The 19,142-nt window shown below is 47.6% G+C and overlaps 2 protein-coding genes across 3 annotated transcripts; one reads left to right on the top strand and one right to left on the bottom strand.

The window, feature by feature from the left end:
* Window positions 1–216: 216 nt before the first annotated feature.
* Window positions 217–3,014, top strand: Tp53tg5 (TP53 target 5). Its single transcript, XM_027954109.3, has 3 exons — window positions 217–315; window positions 508–638; window positions 2,480–3,014. Exons 1-3 carry the CDS (start codon window positions 241–243, stop codon window positions 3,012–3,014), a joined length of 741 nt encoding a protein of 246 aa, XP_027809910.3. The 5' UTR covers window positions 217–240.
* A 6,249-nt stretch (window positions 3,015–9,263) lies between these two features.
* On the bottom strand, window positions 9,264–13,903 carry Sys1 (SYS1 golgi trafficking protein). Of its 2 annotated transcripts, none has more exons than XM_027954293.2 (4): window positions 13,758–13,903; window positions 13,309–13,546; window positions 11,677–11,744; window positions 9,264–10,493 (listed from the first exon to the last, which is right to left on the bottom strand). In XM_027954293.2, the coding sequence occupies exons 2-4, from the start codon at window positions 13,468–13,470 to the stop codon at window positions 10,253–10,255; spliced, it is 471 nt and encodes a 156-aa protein (XP_027810094.1). In that variant the 5' UTR covers window positions 13,471–13,546; window positions 13,758–13,903; the 3' UTR covers window positions 9,264–10,252. The 2 variants fall into 2 exon arrangements, with proteins under 2 accessions (XP_027810094.1, XP_027810095.1); XM_027954294.2 differs by having other exon boundaries at window positions 13,309–13,416; window positions 13,758–13,902.
* Between the last annotated feature and the right edge of the window lie 5,239 nt (window positions 13,904–19,142).

The following is a 19,142-nucleotide window of genomic DNA, read 5'->3' on the forward strand; positions in this document are numbered from 1 at the left end:
TAAAAGAGTCCAGGCATACCAAGGACAGGGGCCTTCCAGCCTAGGGGGAAGGGAAGGTGAAGGATGAAGGGAGATCTAGAGAGTTAAAATGGTCTCCCCAGTTCTGCTCCCAAACCAGGGTGACAAAACTGCCAGTCTGGGGCTGATCAAACCACATTTGGTCAAATGGAGAGGCATAATGGAGGCATTCGGGGGACTCTTCCTGCACTAGCTGACTCTCTCTCTCTCCCCCTCCCTCAGATGCAAGATGAGAAACTACAAGACAAGATAAGTCAGCCTGTCTGCAAAACAATTGAGCGGAACCGACTTAAAATGGTGAGAGCTCATTTTGACCCCAGTTTAAGGGAGCCTGATTCCGGGTGCAGAGCTGCTCCTGCTTGCCAGGCCACATGACCCAGAGGAGTCAGCAGACCCAGCCCTGAGCTGAGATGACCCAGAGGCAGGGCACGGGAAGGCTATCCCAGGAGAGCTGAAGCTTCTGTTTCTCTGGTTTCTTGCCCCCAACAGGTATTAAGAAATTTGTCACTCTTGAAGCTACTCAGGAGCTCCAACCGCAGGATCCAAGAACTGCATAGCCTAGCAAGACGGTGTTGGAATTCAGTGCTCAGAGATCCGAAGATGCTCCGTATTTCCTCTGGGTGAGCCCGCGTTACCATCACCATGGACCCAATAGCTGTTGTTACTTGGAACAGGGGTGTGCTAAAGAAAATAGAGAATAGGTCTATTTAAAGAAAATAGAGAATAGGTCTATTTTTCTCAAAGGCTCCCTAAGAGAGGAATTTATTATACCTGTTTTACTACTGATGGGGACTGAGACTCAAGAGATGAAGAGACTTAGCTCACTTAGCTGAACTGAAGAGTGGAGGAGCCAGGATTTGAAGTCATTCCTATCTGATATTGAAGCTATGGCCATAACACTGCTGTAGTCATCCAATTATGAACCTAAGCACCACCTGCAGCACTGAGTGGGTGGGGTCACTCTTCCTCTCCCTCCCATTAACCCAGCCCAGAGATTCACCTGCAGACTGGCCCCCGAAGTCTGAGGATTAGTATATCTTGGTGAGGCTCAGTTTCCTCATAAGTCACATCAGAATATTAAGAAAGCTAACCTGTTAAGTACCGAACACCAGCTACTGTGCTAAGCACTACACAAGTATTTGCCCATTTAGTTTATTCTTCCCAAGAATCCTAATAGGTACACAGAATTATTTCAGCTTTACAAATAAAGCTGAGGTTAAACTTCTCACCCTAGTTCCATAGTTGGTAAGAGGAAGGAGCAGATTCTGAACCCTCATTTGTCTGACTCCAAAGCCTCTGCTCTACAAGCTACTCTGCTACTTCACTGCCTCATACTTAGCAGAAGTCTCATGAGGATTCTGGGCCTGACAGTGGGCCTCCAATTAACAGCATCCATTACATCACCAGTATTGCTGCTATCTGGAGCCTGCCTCTCCACGTGGTTACAATGGGCTATGATAGGGGTTTACAGTCTGTTAGACACCCTGGGGATTAAGTCCTCCTCTGGGGTCCTCTGATTTGGCCTCCTAGATGCAGGCAACCAGGAAGTACAGAATCAGAAGCATCAGTTTCCCAACTTTCTTTATTTATTATTTTGGTATTATTATTATTGTTGTTGTTAATTATTATTATTTTGGTACTAGGGATTGAATCTCCAGTCCCTTTAAATTTTTTTTTTTTTTTTTTTTTTTAGTTGTAGATGGACACAATACTTTTATTTTATTATTTTTATGTGGTGCTGAGCCCAGTGCCTCACAGGTGCCAGGCAAGTGCCCTACCCCTGAGCCCCAGTCCGTTTTATTTTTTATTTTGAGACAGGGTCTCGCTAAATTGTTTGGGGCCTCCCTAAGTTGCTGAGGCTGGCCTTGAATTTTCAATCCCCTGCCTCAGCCTCCTCAGTAGCTAGAATTAGAGGCATGTGCCACCATGCCTGCTTCCCAACTTTTTTTAAAGCAGTGGGACCTCTCCAATACCAATCCCCAGGCCCGAACTATATTTTTGTTAGGGAATATCTTGCCCTCATCCTGTCCTCACCCTGGGGAAGTGAGGGCCTTGGAAACACCTCCTCAGAATCCTAATGTTTCTTGAGACATGATCTGAAAACAAAAAACAAAACAACAACAACAACAAAAAAACACCCTCTGGACTGTTCACCCTCTCAACTGAAATCCAGAGGCAGATCCTAACCTGGTGGTCGACGCACATCATGTATTCCTAGATGTTGTAACTACTTGTTGTGCCTTCTGCCTTCCCAGCCTCTCCCATCCCTCTGCCAATACATAACCACCGCCCTGTCACTAGGCACAGGCCTTTGGGTGATGGACAAGTTCCTTTTCAGCCCCTCTCTAGCTTTCTTTCTCAACAGGATCCCCTGAGTTGGCTGCATAGCAACCTCCTCAGGACAGGGCCAGGAAACCAGAGCCTGTCCTGCTCTGCTGACAGCCTTTTCTCTCTCTGCCAGAGACAGTGTCTGCAATGAAGTGAAAAAAAATAACGAAAAACTCCAGGAAGCTAGATTCCTTGAGAAGACACAGGAGAATAAGAAAGAAGAGTCTACGGAGGAATCTAAGGAGACAAGGGCCGAAGACTGGAAGCCCGAGATAGCATCAGAGAAAAGGAACAAGGAAAAGGAGCCAACTGTAACAGTGCCACTAGATAAGGTGGAGCCTGAGGTCCCAAGGACATCGAGGAGTCAAGGCTTGAACACTGGAACACGGGGGAAGCAACTATCTACTGGGAGCCGCAGAGTCATCTTCCTGAAAACCCACTACCACAGAAGTCCTGTGGGGGACATGAAGCAGTTGGATACAGGTGGCCAGAATATCTGGTTTGAGGGGCTGCCCAGACGAATCCACCTCCCAGGGCCCCGCGTCATGTGCAGACCCTCTAGCCTGCGCTGGGTCAAGCGCTGCTGTACCCGCTTTTGCTCTGCATCACTTGAGGTGCCTATGTACCATTCATACAAGGTGGGTGTGACAGGGAGGTGCACACCCTGAGCCAGACACAGAGCCCTAGAGTCAGTAGACTCAGGATCCTAAGGTTTTTTTAAATTTTTGGTGTGGTACTGGGGATTAAATCCGGGGTGCTCTAACACAGAGCTACATCCCCAGCCCTTTATTTTTATTTGAGATGGAGTTAAGTTGCCCAGGCTGGACTGAAACTTGTGATCTCCTCCCTTAGTCTAAATTGCTGGGATTACAGGCATGCGGCACTGGGCCCAGCCTCAATCTTAAATTCTTTTTTTTTTGCGATGGGGTCTCACTGTTGCTCAGGATGGTCTCAATCTCAGTGGGCTCAAGCACTCCTCCTGCCTCAGCCTCCCAAGTGCTGGGCCTACAGACATGTGCCACCATGCCCAGTTGGGATCCCAAGTCTTAAGGACAGTGACTGGCAGGGCTGGGAGGCTCTGTCTCTATTGCCAGAGAGGGGGAAGCCACTGACCAAGCCAAACATCAGGATAGTGGCAGGGCTTAGGTTTCTCAGAATGCAACTAGGGGCTCTGGGGAAAGAAAGACACTGAAAGTGTAGGCTCCAAGGTGGGTCATCTTGTTGCCAGGAGGCCTCGGGATGGCCTAGAATTGCTGTGGCTCTCAGTCTCATAGAGGTTAAATGAACCAGTTTATGGAGGAACGTGGCCAGATTGGGCTTTGCTGCATCCCATCCCCAATCCTACCAAATGAACCCTCCATTTGTTTGATTTTTTTCATGCTTCAAATGAAATTTACTCTAAGTTCCTTAGCAAAATAATACTAAGAAAAAAGAGAAGAAAGTAAAAGGAAAGAAAAAGAAAATAGGAAGAACACATTACTTCAATCCCTCCAAGGAATCAATGAGGCCCCATTGAAAGAAGGGGACCATTAGCTACGGCGGTCCAGCTAAAGGAAGGCTTCCCCTTCAGCAAAACCAGCATCTCCAACTTGTCCCTGTGCCCTCTTACCAAGCAACAGCGCCCTCTAGGGGCGATCTTAGCGCCTAACACTGAGGTCTCTGCACCCAGGTGGCGTGACCCGATGGGAGCCTGATGTGTGAGGAAAGGGCGGAGATCGCGCAATCAGCTGGACGGGAGGGTTGGGCGGGCAAATTTGCGAGTCTACAAATAAAATCTTCCACATGGCACCGAAAAATGCTGCCGCTGGCTCCGCCAGTTCATGCGAGGTTGGGAGGATGGAGAAAAAAGGCCCTTGGTGAAGGTGGCCAAGGGAGTGTGTGTCACGACTTCCGGATCCCCAAAGCCCAGCCCCAAGTTCTACGGTCAGTCTAGAGCTGGGGGTTGCACCCTCCCCCTCCCCCTCCCCTCTGCGAGTGGGTCTCCTGAGCGCTGCACTCTTCTCTATGAAGTCAGAGCAGGACATTTGCCGTGGGCTTCCTGGGCCCAAGGTGCCTCACAATGGCTCTGCAAACTGGAGGAAACCTTGGCGCCCAGATAGAAAAAGGGACTTGCTCCGACTCACTCAGCTAGGAGTGAGAAGGCTGCTCCCCATTCCATTTTCCCAAAAGGGTGGGAAGGTGCGGAAAGAAGGCGGGGAAGTCACTGGGCAGTGAAGCAGTTCCAGCATCTAGTCCATAACAAGCCTGATTATCAGTGCATTCGCCTCAAGAAAGGCTGGACCTCCATATATGGCCCACCTGGGTCACAACAGAAAACACCAGGTAGACAGGGAGTTGGCACCACATCTCTGCTGCTCCAGTGACATGGCAAGTCCGTCCTTGAATCCAAGCCATGTCGAATCCATCTGGTGGGCGTCGCCCTCTGTTGATAGGAGCCAAAGGATCTGGAACGCAGTTGGGGAAAGGGAAGCCCAGGGAGTTTTTTTCTCCAAAAGCTATAATCCTCCATATTCCCAGGAGACACACTGTGCAGGGAGGGTGCCTCCCAGAGAGGACGGCAGCCGTCAAGAGGCGCGGAACCCTGCCAGGAGGACAGGGTAGTTCCCTTTGGAAGAGCCCTCCTATGGGAGGGCTCCCCCCTTTAACCCCCTTGCTAGCGCCCCTCCTCTCAACAAGTGCTCAGCTGGGCGACTGGGTCTCCGTGGATCTGGAATCTGGGACCCGTGGCCCAGCCTGAACGGCTCAGTTGGCACCTCTGCTGCAGGCTTCCTACCTCCCAATGAGATCTAAGCATAGCACCCCTTACAGAGCATACCCCACCCCACCCTACCCCCCACAACTTCCTGCGCAACCTCTTCCACTTCCGGCTCAGCTTTACTCCAGCCCATTCCATCAGTAGTATGCACTTCTGTTCCCTGCAGCCCACCATCAATCCCATCAACCTTGGAAAATAACCTTTACTCAATCTTCCTTCCCAGGCACCTGATCCATCAACCTCTGAATGAATTTTAGGATTGAGCTGCCATCAGTGGGCAGTCAGGGCACCTTGCACCCAAACAGAAATTCCAAACCCTTTCTGCTCCTCCCCTTTCCCTACATAGCCTAGGGGACCCCAGGTGGAAGCCCAAGTGGGGAAATAGGGTGGACCTAGGCAAGACTGGCAACTCCCACTTTGCTCCACAGAAAGCAGTTGGTCCCCACCTGCCCAAGAAGAGCCACCCAGCACAGGGGAGTCTGTGTGCTGAGGGCGGGATCCAGCATGGCCAGGAGAGCAAAACATGCAGGTCCTAGGGAAGAGTGACTCCCAGCAGCAGTGTACCTGCCAGCCTTACCCCCACCTCCCCCTGGCGTTTATGCCTCTGACAACCTGCTTCTCACAATCCCACAGTTGGGATCTCCCCACCACAACCCTCTTATTTAACCACTTTAGTCTGAGGCTCTTCTGGGTTCTGTGAGATCCTGATTTGGGAAGGAAGATATCTCACAAATGGTTCCCAAACAGTTAATCAGGGCAGGAGGGGAAACTAAATTTTTGAATCTAAACTTATATTGATGTTTAATAAGTCACATGAGCTTTCAGAGACTATTTAATCTGTTTTTAAAATAGGGATACTAATATCCATTTCAGAGGGTCTTAAGTAGATCAGGCTTATGTAGATAAAGCCAGCTTGAAAGGTATTGACCAATACATGAAGCCAGGTATTGAACCAAATGTTTGGCCTCTCCCCAAACCTTCTCCCTGGCCCTTTACCATAATGAACCCTGAGGCTAGTACTGACCCTTTTTCTTGCTTTCAAGCATCTTACTTGTCAGCTTTTAGAGAACTAGATGATTGTTAACAAGCCAAATTTATGTTCACATTCACAACATTTTGCTAAAGCGGCATCTGGATTTCAATACTGTCCCAATTATTTGGACCAGGTAAGTTCAAACAACTGAAATGTGAAGAGGATGAGGCCTTCAAGGCAGACATGGCTAGTTTGTGGGGTTTATTTTGTTTTGTTTTTTGCAGTTGTAGATGGACAGCATGCCTTATTTTTAGGTGGTGCTGAGGATCGAACCCAGTGCCTCACATGTGCTAAGCAAGCACTCTGCCACTGAGCTACAGCTGCAGCCCCTGTTGGGGAAAGCTGTTTACTTCCTAATCTTCAAATGTTGCCTGCAAAATGCAGGGAATGGTGGTGCCTGTTTCATTAGATTAAAAAGGAATATAAATTAACCACTTGCAGGGTATGGCACAAACAGCTCAATACTAGGTGATGGCACCTATATCACAGACAAGCCAGCCGCCTATCTAACATTAGATAACACAGGCTCAGAAGAAAGTCTTGTCCACTTATGTAAAATGGAGAGGTAAGCAATAGCCTACTAATTATAAATCCATGGATTCAACTGTAGTCCAAAATTACTTGGGGAAAAACACAATACTGGGTTCATACAGAAAATGTACAGATCCTTTTCTTGTCCTTCCCTATAGTATAACAACAATTTACATAACATTTACATTGTATTAGGAATTGTAAGTACTCTGGAGATGATTTAAAGTATACAACAGGAGGAATGTAGATTATGTGCAAATAATATGCTATTTTCCCCTTTATTTATTTATTTATTTTTTTTACTGAGCCATTTTGTAAAAGAGATGAACATCTTCAGAATTTGATAACCTTGGGGATCCTAAAACCAATCTCCCACGGACAATGAGGGATGACTACAATTAACCCTCGTTTTACAAATGAGGAAACTAAGGTAGTGTGAGAGGTTGGGTGTCTTACCCAAGATCTCACAGCTATTATGAGGATTCCAGGACTTAACCCTGCACTCCACTGCTGCTCTTTAAAGTCTTCCAGCACTGGACCCTTATAACACCGACTTGCCGAGGCAGAGGCAGGACATGGCTTAGCTTCCTTGAGCAAGATGTGGCTTCTAATCCCTCAGGCTCCTCTGGTACCCTGAGTCCACCCCTACTCCTCCTGCTCTGGGTTCCCAGAAGCCCGGCCCCAAGTATCTGTGGTCCCTGTGCTACAGGTACAGGGAGATATTCCATACCTGATTGCTCACTGCTCTCCCCCCCCAAAAGCCACCCTGATCTGCTAGTCAGAGGAAGGAGACCAAGAAACTCAACTTCTAGGACAGCCTGTTTGAGCTATGTACCACCAGAACTTAGGGACACCTGGAGCTTCCCACCAATCTCCACTCCCAGATATCTTTTGACTACATCCTGGCTCCCATTTGACTCAGATTTGGACAGGGTTGCCTAGAGCAAGGGGTTAGAGGTGCCCTCTGAGCCAGACATCACTTTCTCCTTTCCCATCCTCCTTCAGAGTTATAAATTATTCTAAGCAATTATGCAACAGTCCACTTTTCTCTCTGAATGGTTAGAAAGTAGAAAGTCATGATTATCAACTTGAAATAGGAGGGAGATAGCTTTGTGACCTCGGTACTATCCTTTATAATTTGGAAATAAAGACATTTTCTACATTTCTAGAACCACTTGGGAAACTTCTGGCCATATTTAGTACAATGCCTATTAGTTTTTTCTTAGAAAGTAATGTTTACAAAGCACTATTCATCCTTAGTATTTAAAACAATGGGATGGTGAGGTATGCTTATAAGGTGATAGATTGTTTAACCAATCAAAATGATGCTTAATAATGTTACTACCAGAGCCCAAATCCTGATACTGCCAGCTCCTAAAATGTAACCCTGTGTAAGTTCTTAACAGTCTCCTCATACATAAGATACAGATGATGGTATTTCCTACTTTAGAGGGTTGTTGGGAAGATTGAGAAAGGAGACATAGCCCTTAGCTCACTCCTGGATACCTATTAAGTACTTCATAGATTATTCAGATGACAAACATATCACTGCCTTGCTCAGTCCTCTGGAACTTAGTTCCAGAAATTGTTTTTTGTTGCCCAGGCTGGCCTTAAAAACTTGCAGTCCTTCTGCCTCAGCCTCCAGAGAGCTGGGATCACAGGCATGTACCACTGTGTCTGGCTTAAAGTCACATATTTTTGATCCCTGTCACTCAACTTGGTTACAATATTCTTGAGAGGGGGACTGGTTCTCCTGATTTGGGGCATTTTCCAAAAGTTAAAGTAACACTCAAGAGACAAAGACATGTCATCACAGAAGATATGCAGAAAAAAAGTGGCACCAGTCCTCAAAGGAAATCCTAAAGAGGTGGTCCAACCATAGCGGCAGCAACAGCCACCACAGCTCATCAAGGGAGAGAGCTGCCACATGGGGTGTGTCTGAAGCCCTTCAAAAAGTTAGTCACATGCCTGTAGAATTTGTGGTCTCTAGGGGGAAATCCACCAACCCCTGGTCTTACCTCCTGGACCCTGCAGCCAGGATTACTATGCCCCAGTAACAAGCTGTTTCCATCCACTTTGGCCACAGCACTCTCGAGTTCTTGAGCTGCCTCACTCTAGCACTTTCCCAGCTTCCACCCAAGCATGTTTGCCCCTGTAAGGTTTGGTTCCCTACACAAGGCTCAGAGCCAGGAGGCTAGAAAGGCTCCTAGAGAGACAAAACTTTTCTATGTAATTCTAATACTAAAAGCTAAACCCTGACAGCTTTCTTGGGCAAAATCCAGAGAAATCAAAGAACACTGATGGTTTCAGTGCAGAAGTGGTGTTGCTCTGTTGCACATGTTCAGAAATCAGCAGTAAGAGGGGGTGGGGGGAAGTCCCAAGAGTCATGGCAATTAACCAGAGGCATAGTAAAAGGAGCTATAGGTGTGGGAGGTGGGGACATGGAGTGAGGCAGAGTTCCCTGAATGTTTCGTATTTTAACCAATTGGAGGAATAACTTGAAGGTCCAGGAAAGGATAAGGTAACTTAACAATTCTTTGTAGATCCTTTGCCTAGCTATTCATCTATCTCCGTTCCAACCACGCATTACAAAGGAAGTACAGACGGAACCATGGAAAATACTGTATTTCTGTACACAGGAAGGAGAGCTGCAAGCCCCTCACAGGAAATTCTATCCCCAAAGAAAAATCTTAGCAGCAAATTTTTATCTGCCTCAGCACTATCAGCATAGCCTGGGCTAGAAAGTTGGGCTTCCTAAAGCTGGGCACCCACCATGCCCTTCCCACCAGAGAATTCCAAATAATACAGGAAAAAGGAACTCTTGCCAGTACCGAGATCCAGTAGGTGCTTGGGAACCTGGTCATTCCTAGAGAGCAGGCAGTGACCCCAATATGAGGGTTAGACTGGAAGTGATGATGGGATTCTTCTCTGGGTCCTATGACCTGCTTTGAGGAAGGCTGGCATCAGGGTGGGGACCCAGGAGTGGGAACTTGAAGGAAATTAATCATGGGTTCTTGGGTGCACACATGTATGTGTGTAACAGGGCACAGGCTTTGCATTCTCCTTGCGCTTGATGTCTGTGTCTGCCGCCCTCTCCCTGACAGTAGCATAGTACTTTGCACTAGATCTCTTTCTGTGGCTATGGCTCCAGAAATCTGTTGCTCTAAAAAGAATCACTGTAGTTCCGCAACATGGCAAAGGTAATAGCTGTACAGGGGTAAGACAGATGACTAGAAGAGTGGTTTGTTCCAATCAGATATCCTTGATTTTTTTTTTCTTTTTTAAAACAATAGGCTGGTGACAGGTGTGATGGCTCAAGAATGACATGGTTCCAAATCTGATATGACTCTCAAAGAGGTCCCCTTCCAGACCTCTCAGATACCAAGGCTTCAGCAGACAGAGGCCATTCTTGCAGCTGTGATCCTGACTGCTACCTGCTTTCTTGATGGGACCTCACTATCTCTCCACCAACAGAGACTTCACATTTCCAGGGTTCCTCTCAGACCTGGGCTGGACCTCATCCAGAAGGTCTGACTAGCCCAAGTTGGGGAGCCCAAGTGCCAGTAGAGTGTCCAAAGGGCCCAATTCTAGACATTGGATTTAGGGGCTGAGTTGAGGGGGATCTCCTTGAGCTCCGTCCGCATGCACAGGTACTCCCCGATGACAGCCATGAGTGCAATGCACACGGCTTGGACCAGCCACCAGGTCAGCGCCGAGGGGAAACGGGAGCTGTAGAACCAGCAGCCCAGGAGGTGAAAGAAATGGACAGTGACAGTGAAATCCAGACACTGCTTCCCTCGCCGGATGAAGTACAGCAAGCCCAGGGCACTGTTGGGAGAGGACAGCAGTGAGTTGTCACTGGGTTGTCCTGGCCTTAGATTAGGTTATTTGGGGGATAGGGAAAAATTAGGATGGCAGCATAGTGGTCAGAAGCGAGCAAGGTTTAGTGTGAAGCAAGTGTTACAATATTAGATGCCTAAAGGAACCTGGTAGGTAACATCAAGAGTGAATCACACTAAATAGAAGAAAATAAAACTAGGAGATTGATGATAAATGGCAACTGTCAGAAGGAAGCTAGGGAATGGTGGTGCATCCTAAAACTATACATGTTCTAGCTTAAGAGGAGACAAAAGCTACTTGCATTTAGGCAAACGTTACCATACTAGAAGGGTAGCCTGCAATCCATCTTCCCATTATTCAAGAGAAGCCATAAATCTGCACTTTTATAAAACATACTGACATTCAACTAAGTGAAAAAATGTGTTAAACTCCATGTGTGGGCTGACCTCTGTATAAGCCAAACAGAAAATATGTGGGAGACAAATTTAGTTCAAAATTAGCCTAGCAGTATTCAAGTATTCCAGTGTAAGGTCAATAATAATAGCAACGTACAAGGCATCATTCTAAGTTTTTCCTGTGAATTAAATCACTTGATCCTTACAACTATGAGGCAGGCAATGTTATTAGCCCCTGAGGAAATGGGGCTTAGATAGATTTAACTTGTCCAAAGTGGTAAAGCTGAGATTCAGTCAAGTGAGTCTGCCTCTGAGCCTGAGATCTTGATCACTACACTAAACCACCTCTCAAGAGACTGGCAGTGGTCATGAGTGACCTTACACGTCACTGAATCCAACTCCTTGTGTACAGATAAGGAGCCTGAGGCTCAGAGAGGAGGGAAGTAACTAGGCCAATGGCACAGGGACCAAGGATGGATAGATAGTTCTCCTGACTCCCAGTCTAACCCTCTCCTCACTTCATGTCATATCAGGAAAGTAATCTGAGATGGAAGCTATCATGCAGGCAGCACACATAGTGACAAGAGCTTTGCACCTAAGTCAAAACAGCAACAGAAGGAGTTCCATGATAGAATTAATCCCAGAACTGATCTCTGCCACCCACTTCAGTCCACACTCCCTAGGAACAAGTGCCAGCATGTCTCATATCCAAATTTAGGAAGTTAGTCCCAGTGCTAAGACCCCCAAAGCTGGATAATAAAACTGGTGATACTCACCAGGTGAGAGCGTTGAGGATGAAGGACATCATGGACAGCCGGCCTGGAGGGGTAGAAAAGCCCAGGATCTGAGGGGAATCACAAATGGAAATATGCTGGAGAAGTGACTTGGCAGAGCACCAGGCTCTAGGATCCCAGCAGGCCTCCTAAGGCACAAGCATTCTTCCCAAAGCACACAAGGACAATGCCCACTTTGACTGGACTGTTCAACAGACTATTTCCAAAAAGGTTCTTTTTTATACATCCATTATGGTATCTCATTTGATCTTCACAGTAGGCAAGAAAGGAATTACTATTCTTAGTTTACAGAGGAGTACATAAAAGCTCAAAGGAGTTAAATTGCCCAAAATGATACAATATATTGAAAAAGAGGTTCAGCAAACCATTGGACCACAGGTGAAGCACCTGCTTTTGTAAATAAAGTTTTATGGAAACACAGTCCTCAGATATTCGCTTACTTATCATCTCTGGCTGCTTTTGCACTATGGTGGCAGAGCTGAGTAGTTGTAACCTAAAATATTTACTACCTCCCCCTTTCCAAGAACTGACCTACAACTCAGACTGTGCACATCAGTTGACTCTTCAACACAGCCTAGGATTTCCATGTGCCCTTCCTAGAATGAAGGCTCCTACAAGGTTACTACTCTGTGCCTGGTAGGTATGAACCTCTGCTACCCTTGGCACACACTAATGAAGACCAAATATCTCTACCACACTTTCAGCTTACAAAGAAAGGCCCATGACATCCATTATCTCATATTATCCTTATAAAAACCTTGAGATTCAGTCAGGTGAGTCTGCCTCTAAGCCTGAGATCTTGGTCACTCTGCTAAAAGGCCTCTGTTATTATTACTACCTCTATCAGAATAATAAAGTGCCCACAGGCTATGCAAAGAGTATGCATCAGGGGCAAGAACTCCAGCCAGGTCTCCTGGCTGAGCACAGGTGATGACCTGTGTTCATTACCATACACCAATAGCTGCTTCTCAGATGCAGCCTCCTTTACTTTATAAAGTACTTATTTCTAGGCTCCTCTGGGCTTGATAACCTTTTACTGAGAGTGACATGGTCGGACTATTTTGACCACTTTCCGGAAAACAAAAAGGCTCTAAAAAGTGAAGCAAGTTCCCCAAGTTCCCAGAGCTGACATGTCTGGGCCTAGATTGGACTCTTAAGTACAGGATCTCTGTACTGAAATTCATGCTCTCCGATAACAGTTTCATGATTTTGCAGACATGAAAGCAAGTTCAGAGAGGTAACACTGGCCCCACATCACACAGCAAGTAAAGTGGAACTTAAATGGAAGCTATGACCCAAAGGCTAGGCAGTTTCCACTGAAACCCCAAGAATGCCTTTTCATCCACTCCTCTCCCCAGGATGGGCCCCGAGAATCTGGATTCAGAGACTCAGAGAGGAGACCCATGGAGTGGCCTGGGACGCAGGCCTATTTACGATGCTATCCAGGCCCTTTCCTTTTCACCTCTCTGCCTGTCGTCTGTCATTCCATGTCACCTATGGGGCAGCTGAGACTTTGAAGGGTAAAAGCCCTTCCCGAGGGCCACGAAGCGGGAACGCGGTCCACAGAGCTACTCGGTGTGGCGAGACCCCACCCGCGCCGCCCGGGGACCCTACCTCGGCGTCGAACATCTGGTCCAGCGAGGGGCTGCTTCGCACTAGCGCGTCCACCAGCGCCAGCCACAGGCCCAGCGAGCCGTAATAGACAGTCTGCATGAGGACGATCTGCGACAGGATCAGCAACGGGTCCCACACGTAGCTGCGGAACTGGCCCGCCATGCCGGCCCTCCGGCCCGGCCGCCGCCCGCGCCTCTGTCAGCACCGCCGCGCCATGGGCCCCGGGCCGCCCCACCACCTGCGGGGACACACGCCGGGCCTCAGCCGGCAGGCCGTCGCCCTAGCAACGCCGCCGGGCCAGGAGGAGGGACTGGGACCGAGGGGCGAGCCCATTCCGGGAGTTGGGGGGAGGGCGGGGCGGACAGACCCATTCCCAGAGTGAGGGGAGGTCCTGCCCATGCCGGCCGCTCGGCCTCCGCCGCATACACACTCTTCTGGGGTTCACTCACCGGTCACGGACTCAAGGATGAAGCATCCGCGCGTGGCGTGGCCTCATCGGCAGGCTTCCGAAACCCGACTGACAGACAGAACCATGGAGGAGAGGCCCTACGGCCTAGAGAGGCAAAGATCCAGCGACCCGAGGGGCTGTAGATGCTGCGTGGGAAGGAAGCGTTTCCGGGGATGACGGCGGAGAGGGCCGGACTAAGAGTGCGCAGGCGCAGTATGTGCAACCTTTCCCTAAACCACCTAGAGGGTAAAGGAGGAGCGGGGCACATGCGCAGAAGGAAGGTTGAAGGCGAACGGAAGTGAGGCAGCCAAGCTGTGGAGCTTGCGTGCCCTCTTGAGGGGAAGCTAGAGAAAAAGGAGAGCGACTGGGGAAAGGGAAACGGGACGGCCGAGAGCGGGGAGAAGGTGTGTGTGCTAGCGAAATGATAAACAGTTAACTATTTTTATCTTAGGTTTTCAATGTTTTCTTCGATTTAAAGTCAAGGATATATTGAAAACAGTTTGCAGAGCGGGGCACACGCCTGTAATCCCAGCCATTAGGAAGGCGAAGGCAGGAGTTTCTCAAGTTCGAGGCCAGCCTGAGCAGTTTAAGAGATCTTGTCAAAAAATAAATAAAATAAAAGGGCTGGGGATGTAGCTCATGCTCAATTGTAGAGCACCTTTGGGCTTAATCCCAAGCACTGGCGTTGGGAGAGGGGAGCTGCACGTTCTATATATCATTTTGCCAATGTTCCCGTTTTACAAGTGATCAGGGGCCACAGAAGGGTAGCAAGATATTGCCTCAAAAACTGAGTGGCACCGGGCACTGTGGCGCACGCTGCTACTCGGAGACTGAGGCAGAAGGATGACAAGTTTAAGGCCAGCTTCAGCAAGTCATCAAGACCCTCCACGATCTAAAAAGACCCTGTCTCAAAATAAAATAAAAAGAGCTGGAAGTGTAGCTCAGTGGTAGAGCATCGCTGGGTTCAGTCCCCAGTACCAGACACACACATGCTGGGGGTGGGTGACAGGCGGGGGGGGGGGGGGGGGGGCGGGGTTGGGAGCTGGGAGAGAGGACAGGAGAAGCCCAAGGGCAAAGTTAAGATTAAAATTCAAGAGTTTCCAAACATTACAACGTTGATTTCCTGATGCTGGGGAAAAGGTTAGTCTGCTCTCAGACACACTGTGACTGTTTTAGATGACAGAGTAGTGGGTGTTTTATAATGTGATACCCAGAGGCAGAAAGCACAAGTACTAATGTCATATCTAGAATCAAATCCTGACCTTGCCTGCCGCCATGATTATTTTATCTCTGCTTTCTCTGAGTCTGAATAGTGGACAGTCAGTAAATATTTGTCAAATGAGTCAAGTATAGAGAAAGGGCAATAGCAAATTGGTGACTCACTTTATTTCCACCCCAGCTGACCAAAACTCTTCAACTTCATTGATCCTAGGTTCCCTTTCTCTGGAGTTGGAAAGAAGGGAAGTAACTGGTTTGTAGGAAAAGAACCAGGGTTTCAAAGCCAGCTCTATCACTTCTTAGCTGTGTGACCTTCTTTAAACTTCAGTTTCCCTGTTTATGCAATTAGGAGTTAGACAAGATTAACGTTTTTCCAACATTTTATCTACCCTCCACTAATTATTTTCTCATTTAAAAAATTTATCAGAGACACATGTAACTGCCAATCAGCATTTCTGAACAGCATGTGATAGCCATGTTATCACCTTGAGTTGATACAATTCCAGACAAAAGTAAAGAAACTTGAGACTTTATCAAGAGTGAGTATGTGCCGGGTGCAGTGGTATACACCTGTAATCCTGGCTACTGGGGTGAGGCAGGAGGAGTGGGAGTTTGAGGCCAGCCTAGGCAACTTAGCTAGATCATGTCTCAAAAATAAAAAGGGTTGTAAATGTAGCTCAGTGGGGCAACTGCCTAGCATGCAGGAGGCCCTGGGTTCAATCCCCAATAGTGGAGACAAGGAAGACAAAGGGTGTAAGTATGTGGTTTCCCTTATCATTTGGAAACACTGTAAACAATTCACTTGGTTTTCAGTTTTGGAGTTATTAAGGCCCAAAGATGTCTGACCTGGTTTCCAGGTGAACCATTCTCTTCACAATTTGTTTCACAAAAGACATATTCAAATTCCTCTAGTCCTCGGATTACTCACACTATCTAGTGTTTGTGAGAAAACATCTGTTTATTAAGTGCCTACATGATCTTGTTTAATCTTCATAATCCAAAAAGGTATAATATTATCCCCCTTTTTATAGGTGAGGAAACCAATGCTTAGAGAAGGGGCATGGCTACCTAAGTCAGAGAGCTTATAGGAAACTCAGCTGGATTCAAACTCAGGACATCTGACTCCGAACACCAACATCCACTCCAGAAGAAAAGCAGTGGAAAGAAGGAGACCATGAAATAGGTGGTGGAATGGTGGGAAGTAGAAAAGGAACAGGAATCCTTCACTCAGGTCGCCCTGGGGTGAAGGATCAGGAAGATAAGAAGTGGGGTTCAGGGAGTGTGCTGGAGAGGTCTGACTTAATTTCTAAGGGCGGTTCCATCTTCCTTCCAGGTGCTGGAATGTGTGGCCTGTCTTGGAGTCCATCCCCTTCACAGCACAGCTGGGCACACTCCACCCCTATTTCCTCCCCCACAGGGAAGGCTCTCCCTACCCAATTCTCCTACAATGAAAATACACAGCCTAGACCTTGAAGTTAGGGCTGTTTGGAAAGCTTGTGTCTGATGTCATCCTGGAGCTTTGAGCTTGCCTCTGGGAAAACCCCATGACAGGACCCGGCAGGATCTTGTTTCCACTTCCCTTGGAGTCCCGCCTTTCTGAACCCCGGGAAATGTCTACCATACTATGTCTTAATTTGAACCCAACAAGGAAACTGAAAACTGGGGAAAACCAGAGCAGTTCCTTTGGCAAAACTTTTTGGCCTATCTGCAAACTGTGACCACAGACATCCTGGTTCAGACCACAAAACCTGAGTCCCACCAACTTGCTCTGTGACCTTGGGGTCACACTTGCTAGGTCCTAATGTGCTGGGTCACACTTGCTAGGTCCCAAACTATAAAATGAAAGAGGGACTTTGGATTCCAACTTCCTAAAGCAGCCCATGGCCATCTGAGTTTCCCCAGAACATATTGGAGCCCTGTACATTCAGATTCCCAAGCTTCATTGCGAACTTAAGTCTGAACCTCCAAAAGCCAAATGGAGAAAACTGGGTGTGGGTGTGAGTGTGGGTGCGCGCGCACACGCGCACTCGTGCACGTGCCCCCTCACAGTGCTGGAGATCATACCCACCACCTGGCATATGCCAGGCCAGCATTCTACTACTGAGCCTCATCCCAAGCCAAACATCTGTATATTTAAAGAGCTCCTTAAATGAATCAGAAGTGTGACCACATTGGTAACTGCAGAGCAAGATGAGCTGTGGTCAACCTTAAACCAATTCCTCCGTTGAACAGAAAATTTCTCTATGACCTTGGCATGTACATGGCTCTCACAGGGCTTCAGGGTTTTTTTGTTTTGTTTTTTCTTTTTTTTTTTTTCTGTAATATAAGGGGGTTAGACTAACATGGTGCGTCTCAAGGGCCCTTCCCAAGCTGCCAAGTCTGTTGTTCCAAACTCATGAATGAAGTTTTAAACTTCAGGTCAGAGGCAGAGTGACAGACAGTCACAAGCCGGGACACACTGTCCTCCAGGTGGAGGGAGGAGAATGATTTGGTCACTTGGTCACTGACGTCACTCCCACATTGGGGCCCCACTGTGAGCATGTAAGGACAACTCCTACTAGGGTCATTTTCTGATCCACCCCCATAAATCCCTTGGGAAATATTCTCACGTAGGACCACAGGCTTTGGATCCCAGCTTAAATTCAAATTCTGGCTCTGTTACTTCCTGCTGGGTGACCTTAGGGAAGTCATTTCACCTTGTCAGTCTCAGACGGTTTTCTCTTCTATAAAGTAGGGATCAAAATAGCACCCTCAAGGGCTGCCCTGAAGATCAAATATGTGCTTAGTCCACTTCCTGACAAGCAGTTGGTACTAAATAAACATTAGTAATATTGTTATTATTTCTTCCCCAAGAATGTGGGAGTGGAAATACCTAAGCTCTCAGATATATGGCAAGGATCTTACTAGGTATCAGACAGACTGAGCCTAAGCCTGGCACATAGTAGGAGCTCAATAAAGGTGATCTCTTTCTTCCCAATCCCACTGCTCCCCTCCCAAGATTCACCAGCTCCCTTCCTCCCTCCCTTTCTCTGCCCTTAGGCGCTACGGTCCCCTCACAGGTCTCCTTTCAGGGATATTTTTTGAAAATACTTAAGCAGAGACACGTCTCGGGGGCAGGTTATACAACTCTGCACTCACACTTTTTGGAAACTCCCTGTGGAAGGCTGGCCTTTGGCTGCAGTCCTCCACATCAGTGACCATCTGGATGCCGGCCAGTGAGTTCCTTTCTTAGAATGGAAACTAGAGAAAGAGCTCATTGGCTGCCTGTTTTCTTCTCCAGACTGAGAACAATTTGTTATTCAGTCTGTTTTAAGGACTGTGAGCGTGTGTGTGTGTTTGAGTAGTAACCTGTGCTGAGCACTTATTGTAGACACTTATGTTATCTCATTTAATCCTTATTTAATTTCCAAAATAAGCCTGGGAGTTGTAGATACTATTAATAGTTGCCCTTCACAGAAGAGACACCCTCTGGTGCTCAGAGAAGAGGCATTGTTTACCCAGGGCCACGCTGCCAACCAAGGCCTGTCTGACTCCACGCTCTCCCTCTTCCTGGTGAAGTGCACCAAACGTTGCAGTTTACACACAGCTTTCACTTGCATGACCTCATCTTGTTCCCACAGCCCCAGGAACGTAGGCATAAACATTTTTCCCATTTTACAGATAAGGTAACTGAGGCTCAGAAGAGGAAGTGACTCACAAGCCATACCCAACTGGGGTGTGGTGGATCTTGTCAGCAGGAATCATTCAAATTAAGAAACACCAGGGCCAAGGCTGGGAAGAGCACTTGCCTAATAGGTACAAGGCCCTCAGTTTGCTCCCCAGCCCTGCAAAACAAACAAGCAAAAAAGAAAAAAAAAAAAAAAAAGAAATTAAGGAACACCTGGAGTACTGGCTTTCCACTCCAACCTCCTGTTCTTTCCTTTACACCCTGAGCAGGTCAAGAGATGGGTGTTTTGTGTTCCAGGCTTAATTATCACTCCCTGGAGGTGGATGATGCCAGACATGGGAGTAGGAGGCTGGATCTCTGAGTCGCTGGTATTGCTGCTCTTAAGAAGCTCTCCAAACCATGCGTGGGTAGGCTACCCTGGGCTGAGGCCCTCTGAAGAGGAAGGAGAGGGGCAAAATTGTCTGAATAGTGGCCTCACCCTTCAAGTTTCCTTAGCTTGAT

Source organism: Marmota flaviventris, chromosome 2 (genome assembly GCF_047511675.1).
Source record: "Marmota flaviventris isolate mMarFla1 chromosome 2, mMarFla1.hap1, whole genome shotgun sequence".
Taxonomy (NCBI): domain Eukaryota; kingdom Metazoa; phylum Chordata; class Mammalia; order Rodentia; family Sciuridae; genus Marmota; species Marmota flaviventris.